The sequence below is a fragment of the Salmo trutta genome, chromosome 9 (genome assembly GCF_901001165.1).
Source record: "Salmo trutta chromosome 9, fSalTru1.1, whole genome shotgun sequence".
NCBI classification, from domain to species: domain Eukaryota; kingdom Metazoa; phylum Chordata; class Actinopteri; order Salmoniformes; family Salmonidae; genus Salmo; species Salmo trutta.
The window spans coordinates 25,304,709-25,329,671 of NC_042965.1; the positions used below are offsets into that span (position 1 = coordinate 25,304,709).

Consider the following 24,963-nt stretch of genomic DNA (forward strand, 5'->3'; position numbering starts at 1 on the left):
AAAGGCCTCTCCTGGTGTCGCCCTGAAGAGGTGTAGGGAAGTGAACTTAATTGGGTGGGATGTTTTATTCTCCAGATAGTGTTGAGGACCGGGGCAAGTGGGATGTTTTATTCTCCAGATAGTGTTGAGGACCGGGGCAAGTGGGATGTTTTATTCTCCAGATAGTGTTGAGGACCGGGGCAAGTGGGATGTTTTATTCTCCAGATAGTGTTGAGGACCGGGGCAAGTGGGATGTTTTATTCTCCAGATAGTGTTGAGGACCGGGGCAAGTGGGATGTTTTATTCTCCAGATAGTGTTGAGGACCGGGGCAAGTAAGGATGTTTTATTCTCCAGATAGTGTTGAGGACCGGGGCAAGTGGGATGTTTTATTCTCCAGATAGTGTTGAGGACCGGGGCAAGTGGGATGTTTTATTCTCCAGATAGTGTTGAGGACCGGGGCAAGTGGGATGTTTTATTCTCCAGATAGTGTTGAGGACTGGGGCAAGTGGCTAGAACTAGAAGTATTAAGAGGGAGAAGGAAATGGCGTGTCCAGAATCCCACTCCTGTCATGGATGCTGGGCCATGTCTGAAACAGTGACACAGGAGAGAGGGAACAGAGGGAAGAGAGGCCTGACAGACAGCAGTGACAGTCTCATTATGTTGCAGAGGAAGCATGTTCTTGTCCAACTGTGGAATTGATTGTCTCTCAGCCCAATATAGCAGCCATCAAAAATGGCCGACTGCCTGGTTCAGATGAGAGGGATTGCTGCTTGGTTGGGGGCGGCTCCGGCCGGTACAGGTTTCCCTTAGGCACAGATTGCGAAACTGACCTTAGATCAGTGCCTAGGGGTAACTTCATCTGCCTCCTTAGGGAAGAGAATGAGGATTGGCCTGAGAAAGTTTGAAAGGTCAGAAGGTCACGGCAGGTTTTTGACCCTGTGTGTATGTTTCTGTGTTAGATCCTGGATGAGATTGCAGAGCATGGCATCAGGATCTACCAGCTGCCAGACGCTGACTCAGATGAGGATGAGGAGTTCAAGGAGCAGACACGAGTACTGAAGGTACGACACACACAGGCAAATGGCACCATATTCCCTATGTAGTGCACTACTTTTGCCATCTGGTCAAAAGTAGTGCACTATGTAGGTAATAGGGTGTCATTTGGGACGTAGCCACAGAAATACTAACACCAACTAAGAGAAAGGACCCCAGGAGAAACGCCACTACCAGAAGGGACTGGAAGTAACAAATAGAACCATGTAGTTTCTCTCTTAACCACAGGGCATGACTTTTAGAATGATCAGAATCTCAAACCTGTTGATTATAATAGGTCAGCGTTATGTCAAACCTGTTGATTTATAATAGGTCAGCGTTATGTCAAACCTGTTGATTATAATAGGTCAGCGTTATGTCAAACCTGAACCATCTGGTCATTATTTCCTTCCTTGATCCCTCTATCTCTATATCCCTCTGTTTTCACACCCCTCTCTTGTCTCCCTTTATCTTCCTCACCCATCTATCCATCTCTCTTTACTCCTCTCCCTCAGGCGAGCATTCCGTTTGCTGTGATTGGTTCGAACCAGCTGATTGAGGTGAAAGGGAAGAAAATCAGAGGTCGTCTCTACCCCTGGGGGGTCGTAGAGGTGGAGAACCCAGAGCACAACGACTTCCTCAAACTACGCACCATGCTCGTGTGAGTCACCATGACAATGCAATGCAACTTTTGTTAACAAACCAATGAATCAAATGTATGAACAGGTAGCCTTTAATACTACATGTAAAGGTAAAGTAATAGGAATCTATGCATGCTCTTATCCCTGCTTTTCCTTTGATATGTATTACTATATTGCCACCTAGTGGGTGAATAGAGAACTTCAAGTCTGCCCATCTGTTTCTTCCTGTAGTGGTGTAATCTAATCTAGTGGGTGTTCTGGGGGTTCGTACTAGCCGTATAGTGATACTGATATGTGTGATGGTTGTGTGTGTTTTCAGCACCCACATGCAGGACCTCCAAGAGGTCACTCAGGACCTGCACTACGAGAACTTCCGCTCAGAGAGACTGAAGAGAGCTGGCAGGTCAGTCTCCTATCTGCAGTGTTTTACGCATACACACACACACACACACACACACACAGGCTGATGCTGAGGCTATCACAGTTATATGTTCCTTATTATTCCTCTACAGAGCTGTGGAAGAGGATGTGGTTGACAAAGACCAGATTCTCCTGCAGAAGGAGGCTGAGGTGAGTAGCTAATACAGGGTTAACATGAGAGACAATGGTGTTTGCCTCTACCCTTTTGTCCATACTAAATCATGGAGCCAGTGATCTGTCAGAGAATAACAAATGACCCTATGCTTCCGAATTGCCTCTGATTGGGCTGTTTGTTTTGCCATTGCGAAGTATAGAGATAATGGGATGGGTTGCAATTAAAGCTGTTATTAAACATGCACGTCCAATTAAAGCTGTTAGTAAACATGCATGTCTGTACAGGATATGACATTTCTGACTTCCTGTCCCAGTTAAATGGTGGGAATGAGTCAGGCGATGTAAAGAGTATTGTAAACAGGGTTTCTACTGGCTTGGCTGCTGGTGGGGGCTGTGTCCATAAAGATCCTATTAAATTACTATTCTAATTCCTAATTCTATAGCTGTGTCCTTATGGGAGGTCAGATTGGTTTCGTATGCAATATGCTTTCAAGGTTTATATTCCTAATTCTATGGCTGTGTCCCTTTGGGAGGTCAGGTTGGTTTCGTATGCAATATGCTTTCAAGGTTTATATTCCTAATTCTATGGCTGTCCTTATGGGAGGTCAGATTGGTTTCGTACGCAATATGTTTTCAAGGTTTATATTCCTAATTCTATGGCTGTCCTTATGGGAGGTCAGATTGGTTTCGTACGCAATATGTTTTCAAGGTTTATATTCCTAATTCTATGGCTGTGTCCCTTTGGGAGGTCAGATTGGTTTCGTATGCAATATGTTTTCAAGGTTTATATTCCTAATTCTATGGCTGTCCTTATGGGAGGTCAGATTGGTTTCGTACGCAATATGTTTTCAAGGTTTATATTCCTAATTCTATGGCTGTCCTTATGGGAGGTCAGATTGGTTTCGTACGCAATATGTTTTCAAGGTTTATATTCCTAATTCTATGGCTGTGTCCCTTTGGGAGGTCAGATTGGTTTCGTATGCAATATGTTTTCAAGGTTTATATTCCTAATTCTATGGCTGTCCTTATGGGAGGTCAGATTGGTTTCGTATGCAATATGCTTTCAAGGTTTATATTCCTAATTCTATGGCTGTCCTTATGGGAGGTCAGATTGGTTTCGTATGCAATATGTTTTCAAGGTTTATATTCCTAATTCTATGGCTGTCCTTATGGGAGGTCAGATTGGTTTCGTATGCAATATGTTTTCAAGGTTTATATTCCTAATTCTATGGCTGTGTCCTTATGGGAGGTCAGATTGGTTTCGTATGCAATATGTTTTCAAGGTTTATATTCCTAATTCTATGGCTGTGTCCTTATGGGAGGTCAGATTGGTTTCGTATGCAATATGTTTTCAAGGTTTCTGTTCCTTGACTGATGTTACTACTGGTACTATTTTATGAAGGGGGTCAGAAGTTTTCAGTCAACCAGAAATAGATTATTTAGAGATCAAATTGTATTTGTCAAATGCTTACTTACAAGCCTTTACCAAAAATGCAGTTTTAAGAAAATACCAACAAAAAAAGTAAGAGATAAGAATAACAAATAATTAAAGAGCAACAGTAAATAACAATAGCGGGCTACATACAGGGGGTACCGGAACAGAGTCAATGTGCGGGGGCACCGGTGTCGAGGTAATTGAGGTAATATGTACATGTAGGTAGAGTTATTAAAGTGACTATACATAGATGATAATAGAGAGTAGCAGCAGCGTACAAGAGGTGACAAAGAGGAAACGCAAATAAATCTGGGTAGCCATTTGATTAGATGTTCAGGAGTCTTATGGTTTGTGGCTAGAAGCTGTTTAGAAGCCTCTTGAACCTAGACTTGGCGCTCTGATACCACTTGCCGTGCGGTAGCAGAGAGAACAGTCTATGACTAGGGTAGCTGGAGTCTATGAACATTTTTAGGGCCTTCCTCTGACACCGCCTGGTATAGAGGTCCTGGATGGCAGGAAGTTTGGCCCCAGTGATGTACTGGACCGTACGCACTACCCTCTGTAGTGCCTTGAGGTCAGAGGCCGAGCAGTTGCCATACCAGGCAGTGATGCAACCGGTCAGGATGCTCTTGATGGTGCAGCTGTAAAACCTTTTGAAGATCTGAAGACCCATATAAGAACATTGTTTGGTTAATTCTGAAGACCCATGAAGTGTTTGTACTTGTATGTCTTAGTGAATTATTCTTTTTTTAATTTAAAGTTTTATTAAGTGCTCTTGTTTTTCAGTCAACAAATAAAACACAATCCACATTAATGGTAGACAAAAGTAATAGAATAAAATAACTGAAAAATAAAACAAACAGTACATTTGCAGCGGCACTATCAGAAATCATGTTAGATATTTCCAGCTTTAGCTGAGACAAAGAGCACAAAATTAGTTTTACAGCATCTAACATATCATATGAAACAGACCAGAGTCTATCGAACCTGGGCTGTCTTTTGCAGAGGTTTGGTGTAGTTTTTAACACTGGTCACAAACTGTGGCTGTGACCTATTAGACAGAATCGCATACTACAGACTTGCATTCTTGTAGCAAGCAGCTTGGGATACCAGATCAGCTTAGCAAAGTGTTACGTTTGATCGCATTCCTTCAGTCTGCAACATGCAGAGCACTAACCTGCTTTAGTGTACATTTAAATATCAATGCATATATTTTATTCAGTCACACGCTTAAGTGGGAAAATTAGTATAAGTCAATTTGACCCCAGTTGGGTGTGAAGTCAAATGATCCACTTGAAGTTCTATCCACGACCACTAGATGGAGACAGGTTCTATTGGAAAAAAGGTGGTTTTGCAAAGAGGCTCTCAGAAAGCTAGGCGGGATGTATTCTCTCTCTCTGGGATTTTTTTTACTCAACTATCCCTTTCCCTATTTCCCTCTGTCTTTCCTTCTCTTCTCTCTGTAGCTGAGGCGTATGCAGGAGATGATTACCCAGATGCAGGCACAGATGAAGATGAAGGGAGATGAGTGAAAAGAGAGGGATCGGAGGAGGGAGAAGAGAGGAGCCCCTCACCCATCAAACCCCCTGTGCGTCTGAAACTCCATCATGGATGTACTGCTGGACGCACTCATCACCGCCTATCCCTCAGTGTGTCAGTAAAACAATCAACCAATTAGAGGTCCTCCTCAATAACCTAATTTTAATTCAGAAGTCTTCAATATGGCCCCTAGTTCACCATGGTACTGAGATCCACTGATCTGCTAGTCTGAGTGTTGTTTTGGAAAGCGTTACTGACGTTATGCCATGAGGTGTGTTTGTCAGGAGTGTTATAACATTACATAATAAAGGATATGGGTTATGATGTATAATAAGACATACTGTAAAGACAATGATTGCATGTTCTCCCAAAAGTGACTAATGATGTTCATTTATTTTCATCAGTACTACTAATTCTGTCTCATGTACAATGCAGATCTTCCATTGATAACGGTACTAATACATCTCATTGGTTAGACAACAATCAGACTTCAGTGTTTACAGAATGTTAGGGGAATGTTTTGAGTATATTAAGGGAAGGTTTGTTGAGAGCTGGGTGTTTTTGTGCCATTTGCAACCTGTCTGTCTTCACATTTGGACTCAGCGGAGGACATATCAGTCTATGTGTAGTAATACGAGTGTCCCTCAGGTGGCACTGTAGTCTGTTCTATAAGCACAATACCTGGAAATAACTATAAAGGTAAAATATGAGGGTAATATAGATAGACTTGTTTGGAAATATCCCACATATTAAAAATGTTGATTTTTAAACCTTATCACATTTGGTCTATATTATGAAATATTTATGTAACAAAACTTTGTTTGTGCCTCTGTTGTCTTGGTATCAAGTGTTTGCAAACCATGCACAACAATATCATGTCTTAATTTGGTTAATATGCCTTTTGTATCTCCTAAGACGCGAACTTCAAAACCTTTCAGCACCGTTTGTCTTTATTACTTCCATTACATCATGAGCAGTTATAGCGTTGATATATGTTGCTTTTTTCAATGATTTACTGTATGCACATTACTCTTCTCATATTGGCCAGCTCCATGGAACTTACAGTATTAAACTGAATTCCAAACTATATTCTGATTCACCATGTGCATGTCCCAAATGGAACCCTATTCTTATATAGTGCACTACTTTTGACCAGAGCCTAACCAGACCCCCGGTCAAAAGTAGTGCACTATATAGGAATGGTGTACCATTTGGGACACTTACCCATGTCTGTCTGTGGCTGTGCCATCCCACTTTCTAGACTACTGACTGTCTTATACAGTGAACACCTCTGTGTTCAGAAATGTGTTATTTGTGTTTAGGAGTGCTATCGTCAGTTACTATGGCATTGGCATTGTCTCTGTAACCTGGCTCTTTCTGCTTAGTTGGTCAACAGATTTGTCTTTTGAATCTTCGAGCCTTTAACCAAACTGTGCTTGAGACCTTTTTTAGTAGTTTCTCAACTTTTGCACTTCATTTTCAGAAATAAAGTTTCCATAGAAGCAGACTTGTAGTGGAAGTGCTTTGTTCAGGCCATAAGTATGATGATGAGGGGCCATGTAGAAAAACAAAGGCGCTGGGATTGAATGGAGACAGGTTTCAGTTGCCAGGCCTTCTAGACATCGATCAAAGGGAAAACAAGCTGCTGTAGAGGTTAGTGTAGCAATGTTGCTAGATGGTAAAAAGCTGATATGACAAGGATGCATGGATAGGAAGCCTGTCATAGTGTTATTCTCTTACACATGTGCACAAAGTGTATGTTGAAGAATTAATCTTTAAAACATAGTTGTGATACGTTTGAACAGGATTATTGATTATGCAAGCTGCATATAATATTAATGACATCAACAGTAAGATCATAGGCAACTTCTCCCCAGCTAACAATTCTTGGGAGAGAGAATGTTTTTGTAATGTTCTCCATGTTTGTGTCCAGTTTTCTGTTAGTTAGGGGAACATTCTATGTATGTTAGCAAAAACCTCCTGAGAACCTGTTTATCATGTCTTGGCATTAGAGTTAGGAGAACATTCCCTAAATGTCAAACATAACTTACCCAGAATGTGGTTGTCATGTTTTTATGTCCAATATTAATTTTCTAGACATGTTTCATTGGAACGTTGCAAGAACATTCCTCCCTGTATGGAAATTACTTGACAGATATTCTCTCAAAATAACATGTATTTATTTTAAAACAATTACTGATGGCATAAGTCAGTAGTCCTACCTGTCAATGATTTTAGAGGCCGGTATAATGATTTAAATGATTTAATCATCCAGATCTGTTTACACTTTGATATCCAGACACAATGCGTGCCTGACTACCTCCCGACGTGGTAAGGAAAATCTGATCACAATCAAATCACAATGTGTCTTTTAATCGTCTACACCGGTCTAAAAATGTGGCAACAATCAGAATGTGGAAAAGATCAGGACAAAGGGCAAATGTTAGCACCAGGTATAAAAGTGCTCTAGAGAAAATGATTTTAATTAGATAAGTTAGGGGTGTTGTAACTGTTGATAAATAATTACATTAACATACACTACCGTTGAAACGTTTGGGGTCACTTAGAAATGTCCTTGTTTATGAAAGAAAAACACGTTTTTGGTCCATTTAAAATAACATCAAATTGATCAGAAATACAGTGTAGACATTGTTAATGTTGTAAATGACTATTGTAGCTGGAAACAGCTGATTTTTAATGTAATATCTACATAGGTGTACAGAGACCAATTATCAGCAACCATCTCTCCTGTGTTCCAATGGCACGTTGTGTTAGCTAATCCAAGTTTGTGTGTGTGTGTGTGTGGGGGGGGGGGGGGGCAGAGGCAGACATTGTAGTTTGGAAAGGCAATCAGTTGAAAAAACTACAAACCACTTCCTGGTTGGTTGGATTTTTTCTCACGTTTTGCCTGCCATATGAGTTCTGTTATACTCACAGACATCATTCAAACGGTTTTACAAACTTCAGAGTGTTTTCTATCCAAATCTATTGATAATATGCATATCCTACCTTCTAGGCCCGAGTAGCAGGCAGTTTAATTTGGGCACGTCATTCATCTGAATTTCCGAATACTGCCCCCTGTCACTAAAAAGTTAAATGTTTTGTTTTTGTTGGGAGAACGTTTCTTTGGGACCGTCAGGCGATCCTGATGAATCATACACAATAATTTTCTTTCAACATTTTAATGAAACGTGTCTAGAACATTATCTTATATTCTCTGAACATGGCAAACATGTTCTGTGTATGTTTGGTGAGACGTTGATGGAATATTCTCCTAGCCCTTAGAAAACTGCACACAGGAATGTTTGTGCAATATTGCCACGAAACGTGTCTAGAACATTAGTAATGAATATTCTGAGAAAATGTTAACCACATTCTGAGTAAGTTCTGCTTGACATTAAGGGAATGGTCTCATCGAAACAGTCCTTGCAAATTACTGGAACATTCATATGAAAATGTGAGGTAATTATAAAATGGAACTGTTAAGTGAAGTTTCTCTAAAGTTGTGGGAACGTGTGTTGTTAGCTGGGTCTCCATCCACCATTGGGTACCACATACAGGAGGGCGGGGCTCTCACACAACCTGTCTGGCTGCTGTAGTATCGCGGAGAAGGACCTGGCGCGTGCTTTTACCGAACAGTAGGTCCGTTTTGGAAGCGACACCGAGGGGAGGAGAGCCGTGAAGATGACGACCAACATCAGATACAAGAGCCGGATCCCGATCAAATCGGGTAAGCGTGATGAAAATAGAGATGATTATGCATAAAGTCAATTATAACGCGGTCCATTGCAATGATTGTCTTTCTCTATCGATTCTCTCCCCCTCTTTCTAAATGGGGCGTCGTTCTGTATCCCTCCACCTGCGTTTCATTTCCCCATCCACCACAATGACCAAACAGATGAGACCACTGAGGTAAGGAACACGTTTATTCCTAAAGGATTTTTTTCATAGAAAATGTTTCTGTGCTCGGCGCTTTTGGTGTAAGCCTAGGCCATGTTAGGCGATTCAAAGAATCATAATTCATATCAAGCATGGTAGCCTACATTTACTTTTTTTCTCCAATTCGCTTCGAATGGCCGCATAGCCTAGATATATATTTAGCCTATAGCCTATGTAGGCCAAGTAAACGTCAGCGGCATCATCATTCCGATGCATTGAAGATTACTATTGTTGCCATGCCACCGCATTACAGGGGACAGTGAGTATCATCACACAGTCAGAAGGATTACATATCATATTTACGTAAACAGTCAGACACAGGATGCGTACGCAGCTTGTGGTACCCGAGGGCTCGCCTCATCCTTGGGCATCCATCCATTCATCCAGCCTTCCAGTCGCGCACTTGGCTGTGGGCGTGACAGTGACACGCTTCCTAAATGCTATTAGAGACCCTATTGGTCTATTCAGCGAAGTGACCGGCTGTTAATTAGCACATCGCTGTCTTTAGATCAATCTCTGTTTTCATCCTCAGTACATCACAGCTCATTATCCTCTGATTGCTTTCTCTCTGAATTGGTCAGATGAGCTCCCTTTCATAGATGCCATAGATTATTACCTTGCGTTAACCCTGTATGTGACCATGCATCATTTAGGTGGAGCTTGGTGGCTGGCTAAACTATCCTCCTTCGCAGAGTGCGAATATTATCCCGAAATTGAGGGATCTCTATTTTTTATGGGCCTTATAGTAAAGACATGGAATTTAATGATACAAAAATGTATCATCTTTAAATGTGAAATGAACACAACCAGGCATGTTTTCATCTGAGGGGGGCTCATCTCTCATTCAGGGGGTTGGGGGTTGCCCCCCGTAATTTGCACTCTGCTCATTGGGAGACAAGCAGCAGACTACTTCTGAGGTGTACATATCTCCTCTCTCTCTCTGCTCTGAAGGTGATCACATGATAACAGAAGCTTTGGATGCTGTTTTGTTAGTAGGTTATTAGCCTTGTGTAGCTACATTTGCCAGTAGGCAGCATGCAGCAATTGTAACTAATAGACTCTCCACACATCCAACCCATACACACAAGCACATACACACATAACCACCCACAAATACGCACACAGACTCACATACACACACACTGCTGCTCTAGCATTTGCTATTTATTCAACTGCGCGACCAAGACAATACCCACATTATATTTCTAAATACAGCCATACGTGACTTGGCACATTCATTATCTACTCTGTATATCCTGTTGTGTATATATTAGGTTATTACTATGCATACTACTTTTCAATTACTTTTACTTTTTTATTTGACATGACTCTTATTATTGATAATATGGCACCGACAGACATGACAGCTCTGCTTCTGGCTCCTAAGCAACTTTGCAGTATTTGTTTTTTTTGTGTGTTATTTCTTACATTATTAGCCCAGAACGTTTTTTGTGTTATTACATAGAGACAGAAATAACTTTTGGATATCAGAGCGGTAGTAACTTACCAGCATTACGACCAGGAATACGTCTTTCCCGAATTGGATCCTTTGTTCGTACCCCTAAGGGCAATTGAACTTATCCCAGAGGCTGTTCCAAGTCGCCGCCGGCGGAGAAGAGATATTCTGAGTGGACTTCTAGTCTGATTCAGGAGGCGGGCACACCATCCACCGCTTCTGAGTACATTACTCGCAAATGTTCAGTCTCTGAACAGTAAAGTAGACGAGCTCAGGGCGAGGATCTCCTTCCAGAGAGACATCAGGGACTGTAACATAGGCTGTTTCATGGAATCATGGCTCTCTCGGGATATACTGTCCCCATCCATTCAGCCAGCTGGGTTATCGGTTTATCGCGCAGACAAGAACAAAGAACTCTCTGGAAAGAAGAAAGGCGGGGGAGTATGTTTCATGATTAACTACTCATGGTGTGATTGTGATAACATACAGAAACTCAAGTCCTTTTGTTCACCAAACCTAGAATACCTCTCAAATGCCGGCCGTATTACCTCCCAAGATAATTCTCTTCAGTTATAGTCAAAGCCGTATATATTCCCCCTCAAGCCGATACCACAACGGTCCCTCAAGGAACTACACTGGACTTTATGCAAACTGGAAACCACCTATTCTGAGGCCATATTTATTGGAGCTGGGGATATTAAAACTTCTTAAGGCTAGGGGGCAGTATTTTGACGTCCGGATGAAAAGCGTGCCCAAAGTAAACTGCCTGCTACTCAGGCCCAGAAGCTAGGATATGCATATTATTAGTAGATTTGGATAGAAAACACTCTGAAGTTTCTAAAACTGTTTGAATAACGTCTGTGAGTATAACAGAACTGATTTGGCAGGTGAAACCCCGAGCACAATCCATCCAGGGAATTTGTTTTTTGAGGTCAATCTGTTTTCCATTAGTTTTCTATGGGAAGCCCTTTTTAATAGGAATATGGTTGCAGTTCCTATGGCTTCCACTAGATGTCAACAGTCTTTAGAAATTGGTTGATGTTTTTCTTTTGAGAAATTACGAAGTAGTCCTGTTCTTTCCATGTGTCACTCAGAGTGACTCAAGTCTTCTGGTGCGCACGACCTGGAACGCGCTTCACTTTGTTATCGTCCTGTATTGAACACAGTATATCCTGTCTTAAATTTTATCGATTATTTACGTTTTAGGGTACCTAAGTTTGGATTAGCAAAGTTGTTTGAAATGTTTGGACCAAGTTTACAGGTAACTTATTAGATACTTTGTAGGCATGTTGGGCAAGTTGAAACCGGTGTATTTCTGAATGAAACGCACCAAATAAATGGACATTTTGGGGATATAAAGAAGGAATTTATCGAAACAAAAGGACCATTTGTGATGTTTCTGGGACATTTTGGAGTGCCAACAGAAGAAGATCTTCAAAGGTAAGGCATGAATTATATCGTTATTTCTGACTTTTGTGTCGCACCTGGCTGGTTGAAATATGACTTTCATGTGTTTGTATGCGGGATACTGTCCTCAGATAATCGCATGGTCTGCTTTCGCCGTAAAGCCTTATTGAAATCTGAGACGGCGTCTGGATTAACAAGAAGTTAAGCTGTATTTTGGCGTATAACGCTTGTATGTTTTATGAATTCTTATTATGAGTATTTCTGTTTTTGAATTTGGCGCGCTGCAATTTCACTGGATGTTGTCAAAGCAATCTCGTTAACGGGATTCAAGCGGGAATGGGGGTGAAGGGATCCCTATTAACAAAGCAAATTTGAGGAAAACGCTACCGAAGTTCTATCAACACATTGACTGTAGTACTCGCTTAGGGAAAACACTAGATCGCTGCTACTCGCCTTTTAGAGATGCCTACAAGCCCCTCCCCCGCCCTCCCTTCGGCAAATCAGATCACGACTCCATTTTTCTCCTCCCTTCCTATAGGCAGAAACTCAAACAGGAAGTACCCGTGCTAAGGTCTATTCAACGCTGGTCTGACCAAATAAAATATAATTTTTTATCACACAGACTGGGATATGTTCCGGGCAGCCTAGAATAACATTGACGCTTACACGGACACGGTGACTGAGTTCATCTGGAAGTGTATAAGGGATGTTGTTCCCACGGTGACAATTAAAACCTACCCAAACCAGAAACCGTCGATAGATGGCAGCATTCGTGCAAAACTGAAAGCGCGAACCACCGCATTTAACCATGGCAAGATGACTGGGAATATGGCCGAATACAAACAGTGTAGTTATTCCCTCCGCAAGCCAATCAAACCAGTAAAACGTCATTACAGAGACTAAGTGCAGTCGCAATTCAACGGCTCAGACACAAGATGTATGTGGCAGGGTCTACAGACAATCACGGATTACAAAGGGAAAACCAGCCACATCGCGGACACCGACATCTTGTTCTCAGACAAGCTAAACACCTTCTTCGCTCGCTTTGAGGATAACACAGTGCCATCAACGCAGCCCACTCCGAAGGACTGTGGGCTTTCGTTCTTCGTGGCCGACGTGAGTAAGACATTTTAAGCGTGTTAACCCTCGCAAGGCTACTGGCCCAGAAGGCATCCCTAGCCGCTTCCTCAGAGCATGCGCAGACCAGATAGCTGGAGTTTTTATGGGCATATTCAATCTCTCCCTATCCCAGTCTACTGTCCCCACTTGCTTAAAGATCTTCACCATTATTCTTGTACCCAAGAAAGCAAAGGTAACTGATCTAAATGACTATAGCCCCGTAGAACTGTTTTGAGAGGCTAGTTAATTAAGGATCATATCACCTCTACCTTACCTGCCACCCTAGACCCACTTCAATTTGCTTACCGCCCCAATAGATCCACAGACGATGCGATCGCCATCGCACTGCATACTGCCCTATCCCATCTGGACAAGAGGAATACCTACATCAGAATGCTGTTCATTGACTATAGCTCAGCCATCAACACTATAGTACCCTCCAAGCTCATCATTAAGCTCGGGGCCCTCGGTCTGAACCCCGCCCTGTGCAACTGGGTCGTGGACTTCCTGACTGGCTGCCGCCAGGTGGTGAAGGTAGGAAACAACACCTACACTTTGCTGATCCTCAACACAGGGGCCCCACAAGGGTACGTGCTCATCCCCCACCTGCACTCCCTGTTCACCCATGACTGCGTGGCCACGCATGCCTCCAACTCAATCATCAAGTTTGCAGATGACAGAACTAGGCCTGATTACCAACAATGATTTGACAGCCTACAGTGAGGAGGTGAGGGCCCTGGCAGAGTGGGGCCAGGAAAATAACCTCTCACTCAAAGTCAGCGAAACAAAGGAGCTGATCGTGGACTTCAGGAAACAGCAGAGGGAGCACGCCCCTATTCACATCGACAGGACCGCAGTGGAGAAGGTGGAAAGCTTCAAGTTTCTCGGCGTACACATCACTGACAATCTGAAATGGTCCACCCACACAGACAGTGTGGTGAAGAAGGCGCAACAGCGCCCCTTCAACCTCAGGAGGCTGAAGAAATTTGGCTCTTAAGATCCTCAGAAACTTTTACAGATGCACAATTGAGAGCATCCTGACAGGCTGTATCACCGCCTGGTACGGCAATTGCACCGCCCGCAACCGCAGGGCTCTCCAGAGGGTGGTACTGTCTGCCCAACGCATCATCGGGGGCACACTGCCTGCCTTCCAGGACACCAACAGCACCCGATGTTACAGGGAGGCCAAAAAGATCATCAAGGACCACAACCACCCGAGCCACGGCTTGTTCACCCCGCTATCATCCAGAAGGCAAGGTCAGTACAGGTCCATCAAAGCTGGGACTGAGAGACTGAAAAACAGCTTCTGTCTCAAGGCCATCAGACTGTTAAATAGCCATCGCTAGCCGGCTACCACCCGGCTACCACCCGGCTACCACCCGGCTACTCAACCCTGCACCTTAGAGGCTGCTGCCCTATATACATAGACATGGAATCACTGGCCACTTTAATAATGGAACACTAGTCACTTTACACATCTCATATGCTGTATTCTATTCTACTGTATTTAGTCAATGCCACTCCGACATTGCTCGACCTAATATTTATATATTACTTAATTCCATTCTTTTACCTTTAGATTTGTGTGTTGTTAGATACTACTGCACCGTTGGAGCTAGGAACACAAGCATTTCGCAACACGTGTATGTGACCAATAAAATTAGATTTGATACTGATTATTGTACTGCAATGTTGAGGGATCTAGCACACAAGCATTACACTGCACCTTTTACTACTGTATATGTGATGAATAAAATTTGATTCAATTTGATAGCACGGTTTTATGTTTTTATTTTATTTTGATCTCAATCAAAGCTAATTGCTGAACGTATTGTAAGGCTATTATATCCAGGCCTTTGACAGTATAGTGTTACGGCCATGCAGAGGCTATGGCTCACATAGGTCCACTGGTCCTTGCTGATTTTGTGGTGTTCACATACTGTAGGAATCAAGGCACCATAATTCTTATTGTTTGAGCTGTAAGCTGGGTTTGCTGCAGAGAGATGTTCAGTAAGCCTGTAAAATCACATGGGCGGCATTGCGGAATTAACTTTTGGGAAATGATTGCTCGAAGACACTTAACCTTGATTACTACAGTACAGTTACTACAGTGTGGATTTGGAAACACTCAGCGTGTGTGCATGTCCCCTAATGAATGGACAAACATCCTGTGTCTGAAGACATTCGATATTCTTTCCCCCTGTGAGGACTTTTCCCTGTTTTTATATTTGCTGAGATTCTATCGTACTATGAATTGGAGATATTCAAGCAGCATGTCTGTTGCTACAGTGCACCCACACACTGCCTGACTTGGTCTGGTGCTTAGGGAGGGTGGTTCCCTGGGTAGTAAGTGGGACTTTGTGTCTGTCTGTGTGTGTGAGTGTTTGTTTGTTTGTGTGTGAGAGAGAGAAATATAATAAATATACAGTACCAGTCAAAGGTTTGGACACACCTACTCATTCAAGGGTTTTTCTTTATTTTTACTATTTTCTACATTGTAGAATAATAGTGAAGACATCAAAACTATGAAACAACACATATGGAATCATGTAGTAAGCAAAAAAGTGTTAAACAAATCAAAATATTTTATATTTCAGATTCTTCAAAGTAGCTCCCCTTTGCCTTGATGACAGCTTTGCACACTCTTGAGAGAGAGCAGGGGCGATGCAGAGGTGTGTCACATTCAAATCAAGCCCATCGTCTCCCTTTATCCTCCTCTCTCTTCCCTCCATTCTCATCACTCTCGGATGCTGGGAGAAAAACCAACCCACACATTCCTAAAGGTGATTGCTGTGTGTAGGCTGAAGTTCAATGACACTCAGTTATCACAAATCACTATGGTGTGGAATCTACAACACATGTTTTTATTATAGTTCTCCTTGGCACCAGTATACTGACATGCAGAGTGGGCCCTGGGCATAACCAACAGTGGGGTCTCAACTTACTGTTGAGGGCAATTTCGAAATGTGGGAGTACATTAGCAGGTCTTCTCTTGTAATATGACAGACACTCAATCAGCCCATATCAGCTAACATTTTTTTAAATTGATAAGTTAGTCTAGCCAGCTACTGTACACTACATGACCAAAAGTATGTGAACACCTGCTCATTAAACATCTCATTCCAAAATATGGGCATTAATATGAGATTGGTCCTTCCTGATTCTATAACAGCTTCCACTATTCTGGGAAGGCTTTCCACTAGATGTTGGAACATTTCTGCGGGAACTTGCTTCCATTCAGCCAGAAGAGCATTAGTGAGGTCGGGCAAGGATGTTGGGCGATTAGACTTGGCTTGCAGTCGGCGTTCCAATTAATCTCAAAGGTGTTCAATGGGGTTGAGGTCAGGGCTCTGTACAGGCCAGTGAAGTTCTTCCACACCAATCTCGACAAACCATTTCTGTATGGACCTCGCTTTGTGCATGGGGGCATTGTCATGCTGAAACAGGAAAGAGCCTTCCCCAAACTTTTGCCAAAAACTTGGAAGCACAGAATCGTCTAGAATGTCATTGTATGCTGTAGCGTTAAGATTTCTCTTCATTGGAACTTAGGGGTCTAGCCCGAGCCATGGAAAACAGTTCTAGACCATTATTCCTCCTCCACCAAACTTTACAGTTGGCACTATGCATTCGCGCAGGTAGATTCATCCGCTGGACTGCCAGATGGTGAAGCCTGATTCATCACTTCAGAGAACGCATTTCCACTGCTCCGGAGTCCAATGGTGGCGAGCTTTACATCACTCCAGCCGATGCTTGGCATTGCGCATGGTGATCTTAGGCTTGTGTGCGGCTGCTCGGTCATGGAAGCCCATTTCATGAAGCTCCCGACGAACAGTTCTTGTGCTAACGTTGCTTCCAGAGGCAGTTTGGAACTCGGTAGTGAGTGTTACAACCGAGCAACAACAGGCGATTTTAATGCGCTTCGTGCTTCAGCACTCGGCCGTCCCGTTCTGTGAGCTTGTGTGGTCTACCACTTCATGGCTGAGCCGTTGTTGCTCCTAAACATTTCCACGTCACAATAACAGCACTTACAGTTGTCTGGGGCAGCTCTAGCAGGGCAGAAATTTGACGAACTGACTTCTACGTGGAAAGTCACTAAGCTCTTCAGTAAGGCCATTCTAATGCCAATGTTTCACTATGGAGATTGCGTGGCTGCATGCTCTATTTTATACACCTGGCAGCAACGAGTGTGGCTGAAATAGCCAAATCCACTCATTGGAAGGGGTTTACATATACTTTTGTATATATAGTGTATGAATACAAACACAACAGAGGTTCTGATTGAAAAGACAGTGTAGGAAAAAGGAATAGTTTGAATTCTACCAGCCCAGGCCATCCATCTGCCATTCATGGTTGTCATGGTAATCCCTATGAAATATGGTTACATGTGGTTTAAAACAATGAGTCATGCATCAGTGAGTGTTAATATGATAAATATTGATTTTGACTTAGCTGGGCTGAACAGGTGTTTTTCAGATGGAGATATGCATCTGTCTCACATCCCAGCCTTGGACCAGTCTCCATGTGCCACCCCCCACACACAGCCTTTAGTGCTGGTGGTTGCAGTCACAGATGGAACCCCCTCCCTATCCTCCCTCATGAAGAACAGCTGCTGGGCTTGGATAGACTTGCCGGGTGGGGTGGGGGACATGCAGGGGGCAGGCATTCAAACAGGGGAACCCCTGGGGGTCTTGATCCGTATTGGTAAGAGTGTAGAATCAGCTCTTTAGCACTGCTTAAAGAACATTATCAGAGGGTAAATGTTGCCCACTCTTCATGTAACAAGCACCAACCTTACCTAGTTTCAATACAATGTTCATACCAGCACTCTGTACATAGTGCATACCATTTTTATGTGCATACCATTTTTATGTATCTGCGTCTAGTTTGAAGGAAGTTACTAATTAGCGTTCAATCACTGAATATCTATAGGAACAGCTAGCATGCTTACTGTTCTTGTAGACTTCAAGTCATTGCGCTAACGCTAGTTAGCATTGGCTTGCGAAACTACCTCTAACTTTCTTCATACTGGATGCAGATACATAAACATGGTATCCACGAGTTCATCTGAGCTATCCCTTTAATACAAAAGGATACTACATAATCAGTTTATGGTTGTTTACAGAAAATTGTCTGGTAGCTACATGTTCAACTTTCTCTCTCACCTGTTCTGAGTGTTTGTCTTTGTTCTTTATCTGAACTGAAATTAGTATTTTTCTCTGGCACCTGATGTCATTATGTCATGCTGCAAACATGCAATGCCAAACATGCAGTGTGTTTGTGTGCGTTTGTGTGTGTGTGTGTGAGAGAGAGAGAGTTCACAAACAACACACGTGAATAGAAAGTTTATATTTTATCTCTATCCCTAGGTTTCCCTCTCTCCCTGTACAGCTAGCCATGTCTCAGCCTTTGCGTGGGCGTTTAAAAAGCTTTTACAAATAACCCATGCCTGACCCAGATAGGATTCCAAACCCCTTTTTAAGAAGGAAGAGTTTGGGTGACCTTGATAAGTTAGAGATTATATGATGTTTGAGAGGAGGAATCAGAGACTTGGGAAGTAAAATCCAATGAAAATTGTAAGGAGAATTAGAGGACTCCTTTCACCTCCTAATGTGGGTATAGAAAAGCTCCCTTTTGGAATGTTAAAAGATGTGAGGAATCTTTTAAAATGAAGGAATTCCTCCTTGAGGAATTTTAAAAGATTAGCTGATATGATGCATGAAATACAAAATAATAACTTTTTTACATACAGAGCCTTCAGAAAGTATTCACACCCCTTTACTTTTTCCACATTTTGTTGTGTTACAGCCTGAATAAAATATTTATTAAGTTGGGATTTTGTGTAACTGATCTACACACAATACCCCATAATGTCAAAGTAGAATTTTGACAAATTAATAACAAATTCAAATAAGTAGTCAACCCCTTCGTTATGGCAAGCCTAAATAAGTTCAGCGGTAAAAATATACTTAACAAATTCATTCCGTGTTCAATAATAGTGGTTAACATGATTTTTGAATAACTACCCCATCTCTGTACTCCACACATACAATTATCTGTAAGGTCCCTCAATCGAGTAGTGAATTTCAAGCACAGATTCACCCACTAACACCAGAGGGGGCACCGATTGGTAGATGTGTAAATAGATGTGTGAATATCCCTTTGAGGATGGTAAAGTTATTAATTAGGCTTTGGATATTGTATCAATACACCCAGTCACTACAAATATACAGGCGTCCTTCCTTACTCAGGGATTTCACTATGAGGCCAATGGTGATTTTAAAACAGTTACTGAGTTTAATGGTTGTGTTATGAGAAAACTGAGGATAGATCAACAACATTGTAGATACTTTAAAATACTAACCTAAAAAGCAGAGTGAAAAGAAGGAAGCCTGTACAGAATAAAAACTATTCCAAAACATGCATACTGTTTGCAACAAGGCACTTAAGTAATACTTAAGTAATAAAAATAAATTTAATTTATGTCCTGAATACAAAGCGTTATGTTTCGGGCAAATCCAACAAAACACATCATTGAGTACCACTCTTCATATTTTCAAGCTTGGTAGTGGCTGCATCATGTTATGGGTATGCTTGTCATCAGCAAGGACTAGGGAGTGTTTTAAAAAAAATAAAAATGAAATGGAATACAGCTATAGGCACAGGCAAAATCCTAGAGGAAAACCAGGTTCAGTCTGCTTTCCAACAGACACTTGGAGACAAATTCACATATATCCTAAAACGCAAGGCCAAATCTACACTGAATGTTCCTGAGTGGCCTAGTTAAAGTTAGAACTTAAATTAGAACTTTTGTTATCAATTTTTTATTATGGGGTATTGTGTGTTAATAGGTGAGAATGAATTGAATTCAGGCTGAAACAACAAAATGTGGAATAAATCAAGGGGTATAAATACTTTCTGAAAGCACTGTATCTGGTGCTGCAAATTGAACCGATAAACCATATCACATATGCTGCATCATTGAAAAAACGCATTATCAAAGAATATCTGATAATAATGTAATAAATGGCATAATAATGTGGCTACTTTATCTTCCACTTCGTATTGCGCATTGATGTTTTCACGGTTACAATTAAATGTTCAAAATGCCCCTTGACTCACAGGAGGTGTCGTCATTACAGTATTACATAACGGCACACCCAGTTAAACCACAATAAAGGCCAACAGTGTGTGTTTTCTTCCACTCGGATGCAGGAATGTCTTGTTCACAGCTCCTTTGACGCAACAGCTCTTTACTTATCACTGTATTGTAACCTGGGGGACTCCCTGGTGACCAACTCCTTGCTGCTGAATGGGTAGATGCTAAATGCTAGTGTTAGGATACGCTAGTCAAGTGTCCCTCTTTTTCCCCAGTTCCAAACCCCTGACCCTACCCGCGCCTTGGCAATTCACGTAGCTCTGAAAGGATTGGATTGACATAGACGATATGGTGGCTAACAATTCCACCTTGTGCCCTGATAGGTTATGAACTACTTCTACAATACTTATTAATCTTTACAGATCTATTCAAGCCACTTACAGGGAAAGGGCTATGGGTCAATTTGTAGCTAGGTTGTGGAAGAGTCTATTGTTGTCCCCTGTAGCTCAGTTGGTAGAGAATGGCACTTGCAACGCCAGGGTTGTGGGTTCGATTCCCACGGGGGATCAGTATTTTAAAAATGTAATAAAATGTATGCGCTCTACTGTAAGTCGCTCTGGATAAGAGCGTCTGCTAAATGACTAAAATGTAAATGTAAAAAATGTAAAATGTTGCTGAATGGGCAGACGTTAATGCTAGGCTACGCTAGCCAAGTGTCCTTTAGAAGGACTATTGTTGCCAGGCCAATTACGTGCTGTTAGATTAGCATGGAAAAGAGCCTAGCACTTAGAGGCTCACGTCTCCAAGGAGAGCAAACACTACAGGGATGGGGGATGGGGGTCCAAAGAGCCTTTCTATCTCACCCGCTCTCATTCTCATCTTCTTTCTCTCTATCTCTCAAGTTCCACCATCTTTCCCTCTCTTTTCCCTTCACCCTCTCTTTCTCCTCCTCTCTTCTCAATCTATCCCTGTCTTCCATCTACCTCCCATCTCTATCTTTCCCCTTCTCCTTCCCTTTCTCTGTACGCATATTTGGCCCAGCATTTAGACTTAATTGTGTGTAAAGGCAAGGTTGGACAGGACTGAGATGTCATCAGGAAAGGTCACCTCTCTTTATATCGACATCACAGAATGTATCCTCTCCACATCTCCTGGCTCTGGAGCTACTTTACAGCTTGTGTGCATGGTTGTGTCTATCTGCCTTACTCTATGTGTGTGTTCCCTGTGTGTGTGTGTGTGTGTGTCTGTAGTATGAGTGTCTGTCTTTGTGTGTTTAACTTCTGTAATATGTGTGTAGTTTACTGCTGTGGACTTTGAAAAGAGCTTCCTGAAAGGCTACAACAGTAAACAAGAAGACCAATGCATCTGTGTGAATGACTGATCTCTGGATCACTGCCTCTGTATCCAGCAGGCATGCAGGTTCTGAAGGGAAGGAACTCACTGGACCTCTAGTTGCTGTCAGCTGGAAAGGGAAAGTGTCTCTGATGAAGTTTGATTCTGATAATCAGGGATCACCTAAAGGGAGGATGGAAGGAAGGATGTGGGTTAAAAGTGTTGGAACATGGACCTTAACTCCAACACCATTGCTTCCATAGTTTTCTTTCTCCCCCCCCCCCCCCCCCCCCCCCCCCCCCCCCCCCCCCCCCCCCCCCCCCCACTGCCTTTGGAAAGTATTCAGACCCCTTGACTTTTCCCACATTTTGTTACATTACTGCCTCATTTAGAAATTGATGAAAACTTTTTTCTCCCTCATAAATCTACACACAATGCCCAAATGCAAAGCAAAAACGGTCTTTTTCAAAAAATTATACCAAAGAAAAAAACTATAGTATTCAGACCCTTTACTAAGTACTTTGTTGAAGAACCTTTGGCAGCGATTACAGCCTTGAGTCTTCTTGGGTATGACGCTACAAGCTTGGCACACCTGTATTTGGGAAGTTTCTCCGATTCTCCTCTGCAGATTCTGTCAGGTCTGACTGGGCCACTCAAGGACATTTAGAGACTTGTCCCGAAGCCACTCCTGTGTTGTCTTGGCTGTCTACTTAGGGTTGTTGTCCTGTTGGAAGGTGAACCTTCGCCCCAGTCTGAGGTCCTGACCGCTCTGGAGCAAGTTTTCATCACAGATCTCTCTGTTCTTTGCTCCGTTCATCTTTCCCTCGATCCTAACTAGTCTCCCAGTCCCTGCTGCTGAAAAACATCCCCACAGCATGATGCTGCCCCCACCATGCTTCACCGTAGAGATGGTACCAGGTTCCCTCCAGATGTGACGCTTGGCATTCAGTTTCATCAGACCAGAGAATCTTGTTTCTCATAGTATGTGTCCTTCAGGTGCCTTTTGGCAAACTCCAGGCATTCTGTCTTGTGCCTTTTACTGAGTAGTGGCTTCTGTCTGGCCACTCTACCATAAAGGCCTTATTGGTGGAGAGATTGTTGTTCTCCTGGAAGGTTCTCCCATCTCCACAGAGGAACTCTAAGCAAGAGTGACCATCGGGTTCTTGGTCACCTCCCTGACCAAGCCCCCCCCCCCAGTTTGCCCGGGCGGCGAGCTCTAGGAAGTGTCTTGGTGGTTCCAAACTTCTTCAATTTAAGAATGATGGAGGCCACTGTGTTCTTGGGGACCTTCAATGCTGCAGAAATGTTTTGGTACCCTTCCCCAGATCTGTGCCTCGACACAATCCTGTCTCGGAGCTCTACGGATAATTCCTTTGACCTCATGGCTTGGTTTTTGCTCTGACATGCACTGTCAACTGTGGGACCTTATACAAACAGGTGTGTGCCTTTCCATATCATATCCAATCAATTGAATTTACCACAGGTGGACTCCAATCAAGTTGTAGAAACATCTCAAGGATGATCAATGGAAACAGGATGCACCTGAGTTCAATTTCGAGTCTCAAAGCAAAGGGTCTGAATACTTATGTAAATAAGGTATTTCTGTTTCTCAAACTAGACAGTCTAATGTACTTGTCCTCATTCTCAGTTGTGCACTGGGGTCTCCCACTCCTCTTTCTATTCTGGTTAGAGCCAGTTTGCGCTGTTCTGTGAAGGGAGTAGTACACAGCGTTGTACGAGATCTTCAGTTTCTTGGCAATTTCTCACATGGAATAGCCTTCATTTCTCAGAACAAGAGTAGATTGACGAGTTTCAGAAGAAAGGTCTTTGTTTCTGGCCATTTTGAGCCTGTAATCGAACCCACAAATGCTGATGCTCCAGATACCCAACTAGTCTAAAGAAGGCCAGTTTTATTTCTTCTTTAATCAGAACAGCAGTTTCCAGCTGTGCTAACATCATTGCAAAAGGGTTTTCTAATGATCAATTAGCATTTTAAAATGCTAAACTTGTATTAGCTAACACAACGTGCCATTGAAACACACGAGTGATGGTTGCTGATAATGGGCCTCTGTACGCCTATGTAGATATTCCATTAAAAATCAGCTGTTTCCAGCTACAATAGTCATTTGCAACATTAACAATGTCTACACTGTATTTCTGATCAATTTGATGTTATTTTAATGGACAAGAAATTTACTTTTCTTTCAAAAACAAGGATATTTCTAAGTGACCCCAAACTTTTTAACAGTAGTATATATATATTTTTTTTAACTGATCAAATCTGAGGGGGCACAGGAAGACACAGGAAGTAATGGACTGGCTGGAGATTATTTTGTATTTTTATTTCACATTTATTTAACTAGGCAAGTCAGTTAAGAACAAATTCTTATTTACAATGACGGCCTACACCGACCAAACCCGGACGACGCTGGGCCAATTGTGCACCGCCCTATGGGACTCCCAATCACGGCCGGTTGTGATACAGCCTGGAATCGAACCAGGGTGTCTGTAGTGACGCCTCTAGCACTGAGATGCAGTGCCTTAGACCGCTATGCCACTCGGGAGCCCGAATGTAGATGATTATCTCTGCCTGACTGTGTCCCTGATAAGTGGCTTTCACAGTGGCCTCCTTAAACACTGTTCACAAGATATACTATATCACTTTATCCAACTGATGATGTCAGCTGTATCCATGTGTGTATGTTTACATGTGTGTGCACGTGCATCAGGCCGTGCGTGTGTGTGAAGGTGAGAGAGAACTCCCGGTGCTGTGTCCTACCAGAGGCCAGCGGGATAGCTGGCCAGTGAAAGAGAGGGAGGGGCCTGAAGAGGGCTATTGTGATGTCACTCTAGGACATCTGTTCTATTCAGAGGACACCAACCCCATCTCCCCCACAGACATGCACGCACACACACACACAACTCTCTCTCACCCTGCCCCTGCTAACTGGATCCTCAGTCCCTTACACCAGGGTTTCCCAAACTCAGCCCTGCCCCCCCTGCGGTTGTCTTGTGTCAGTTTACTGAGAGATAAACACATAAGGAATATGAGTACAGACTCACACAAGGGCAATATTAATAAACACAACTTCAGATAAAAATAGCTGGACAGTGGACCCCAGCACATCCCTACCCTCTGCCGTTGACCCCCTGCGCTCCTCCATTCGTCTTCTCACCACCACCAGAGCAGCAGTAGCTTCCATTCAGTCACATACCCTGCCAAATCTGCTGCTCATGTTGTCTCTTTTCTCATTCACTCTTTAGTCAGTCAAGTTCTCTTTCAAATGCTGGTATCTGATGTGTTCTTATATCTTACTTTAAACAGTAGCTTAGCTCCATAGCACAATACAGCTGTTGATAACTTCCTTCATCATGTAACTTGTTCTATTTTGGTCTGTCTCCCTCGTGTGATATAGATTGGTATTACAGCTTCTGGAGCTATCCCATGAAGA

The 24,963-nt window shown here is 42.7% G+C and overlaps 2 protein-coding genes and 1 long non-coding RNA gene across 3 annotated transcripts in view; all 3 read left to right on the forward strand.

The window, feature by feature from the left end:
- zgc:63587 (septin-2) overlaps positions 1-6,669 on the forward strand; it is a 32,570-nt gene extending 25,901 nt beyond the window's left edge. Inside the window, exons 8-12 of the mRNA XM_029763251.1 lie at positions 941-1,042; positions 1,529-1,674; positions 1,974-2,057; positions 2,167-2,224; positions 5,090-6,669. Coding sequence (XP_029619111.1) covers positions 941-1,042; positions 1,529-1,674; positions 1,974-2,057; positions 2,167-2,224; positions 5,090-5,155 — 456 coding nt within the window. The 3' untranslated portion in view covers positions 5,156-6,669. The remainder of the gene's footprint in view (positions 1-940; positions 1,043-1,528; positions 1,675-1,973; positions 2,058-2,166; positions 2,225-5,089) is intronic.
- LOC115200303 (uncharacterized) lies at positions 2,458-3,710 on the forward strand. The gene is made up of 2 exons (XR_003879504.1): positions 2,458-3,471; positions 3,545-3,710. It is a non-coding gene; the product is annotated as an uncharacterized LOC115200303 (long non-coding RNA).
- A 2,088-nt stretch (positions 6,670-8,757) lies between the features above and the next one.
- The window catches only part of LOC115200305 (septin-5), a 32,155-nt gene continuing 15,949 nt past the window's right edge, over positions 8,758-24,963 (forward strand). The window contains exons 1-2 of the mRNA XM_029763253.1: positions 8,758-8,892; positions 9,061-9,074. Of these exons, the coding sequence (XP_029619113.1) occupies positions 8,847-8,892; positions 9,061-9,074 (60 nt within the window). The 5' untranslated portion in view covers positions 8,758-8,846. The remainder of the gene's footprint in view (positions 8,893-9,060; positions 9,075-24,963) is intronic.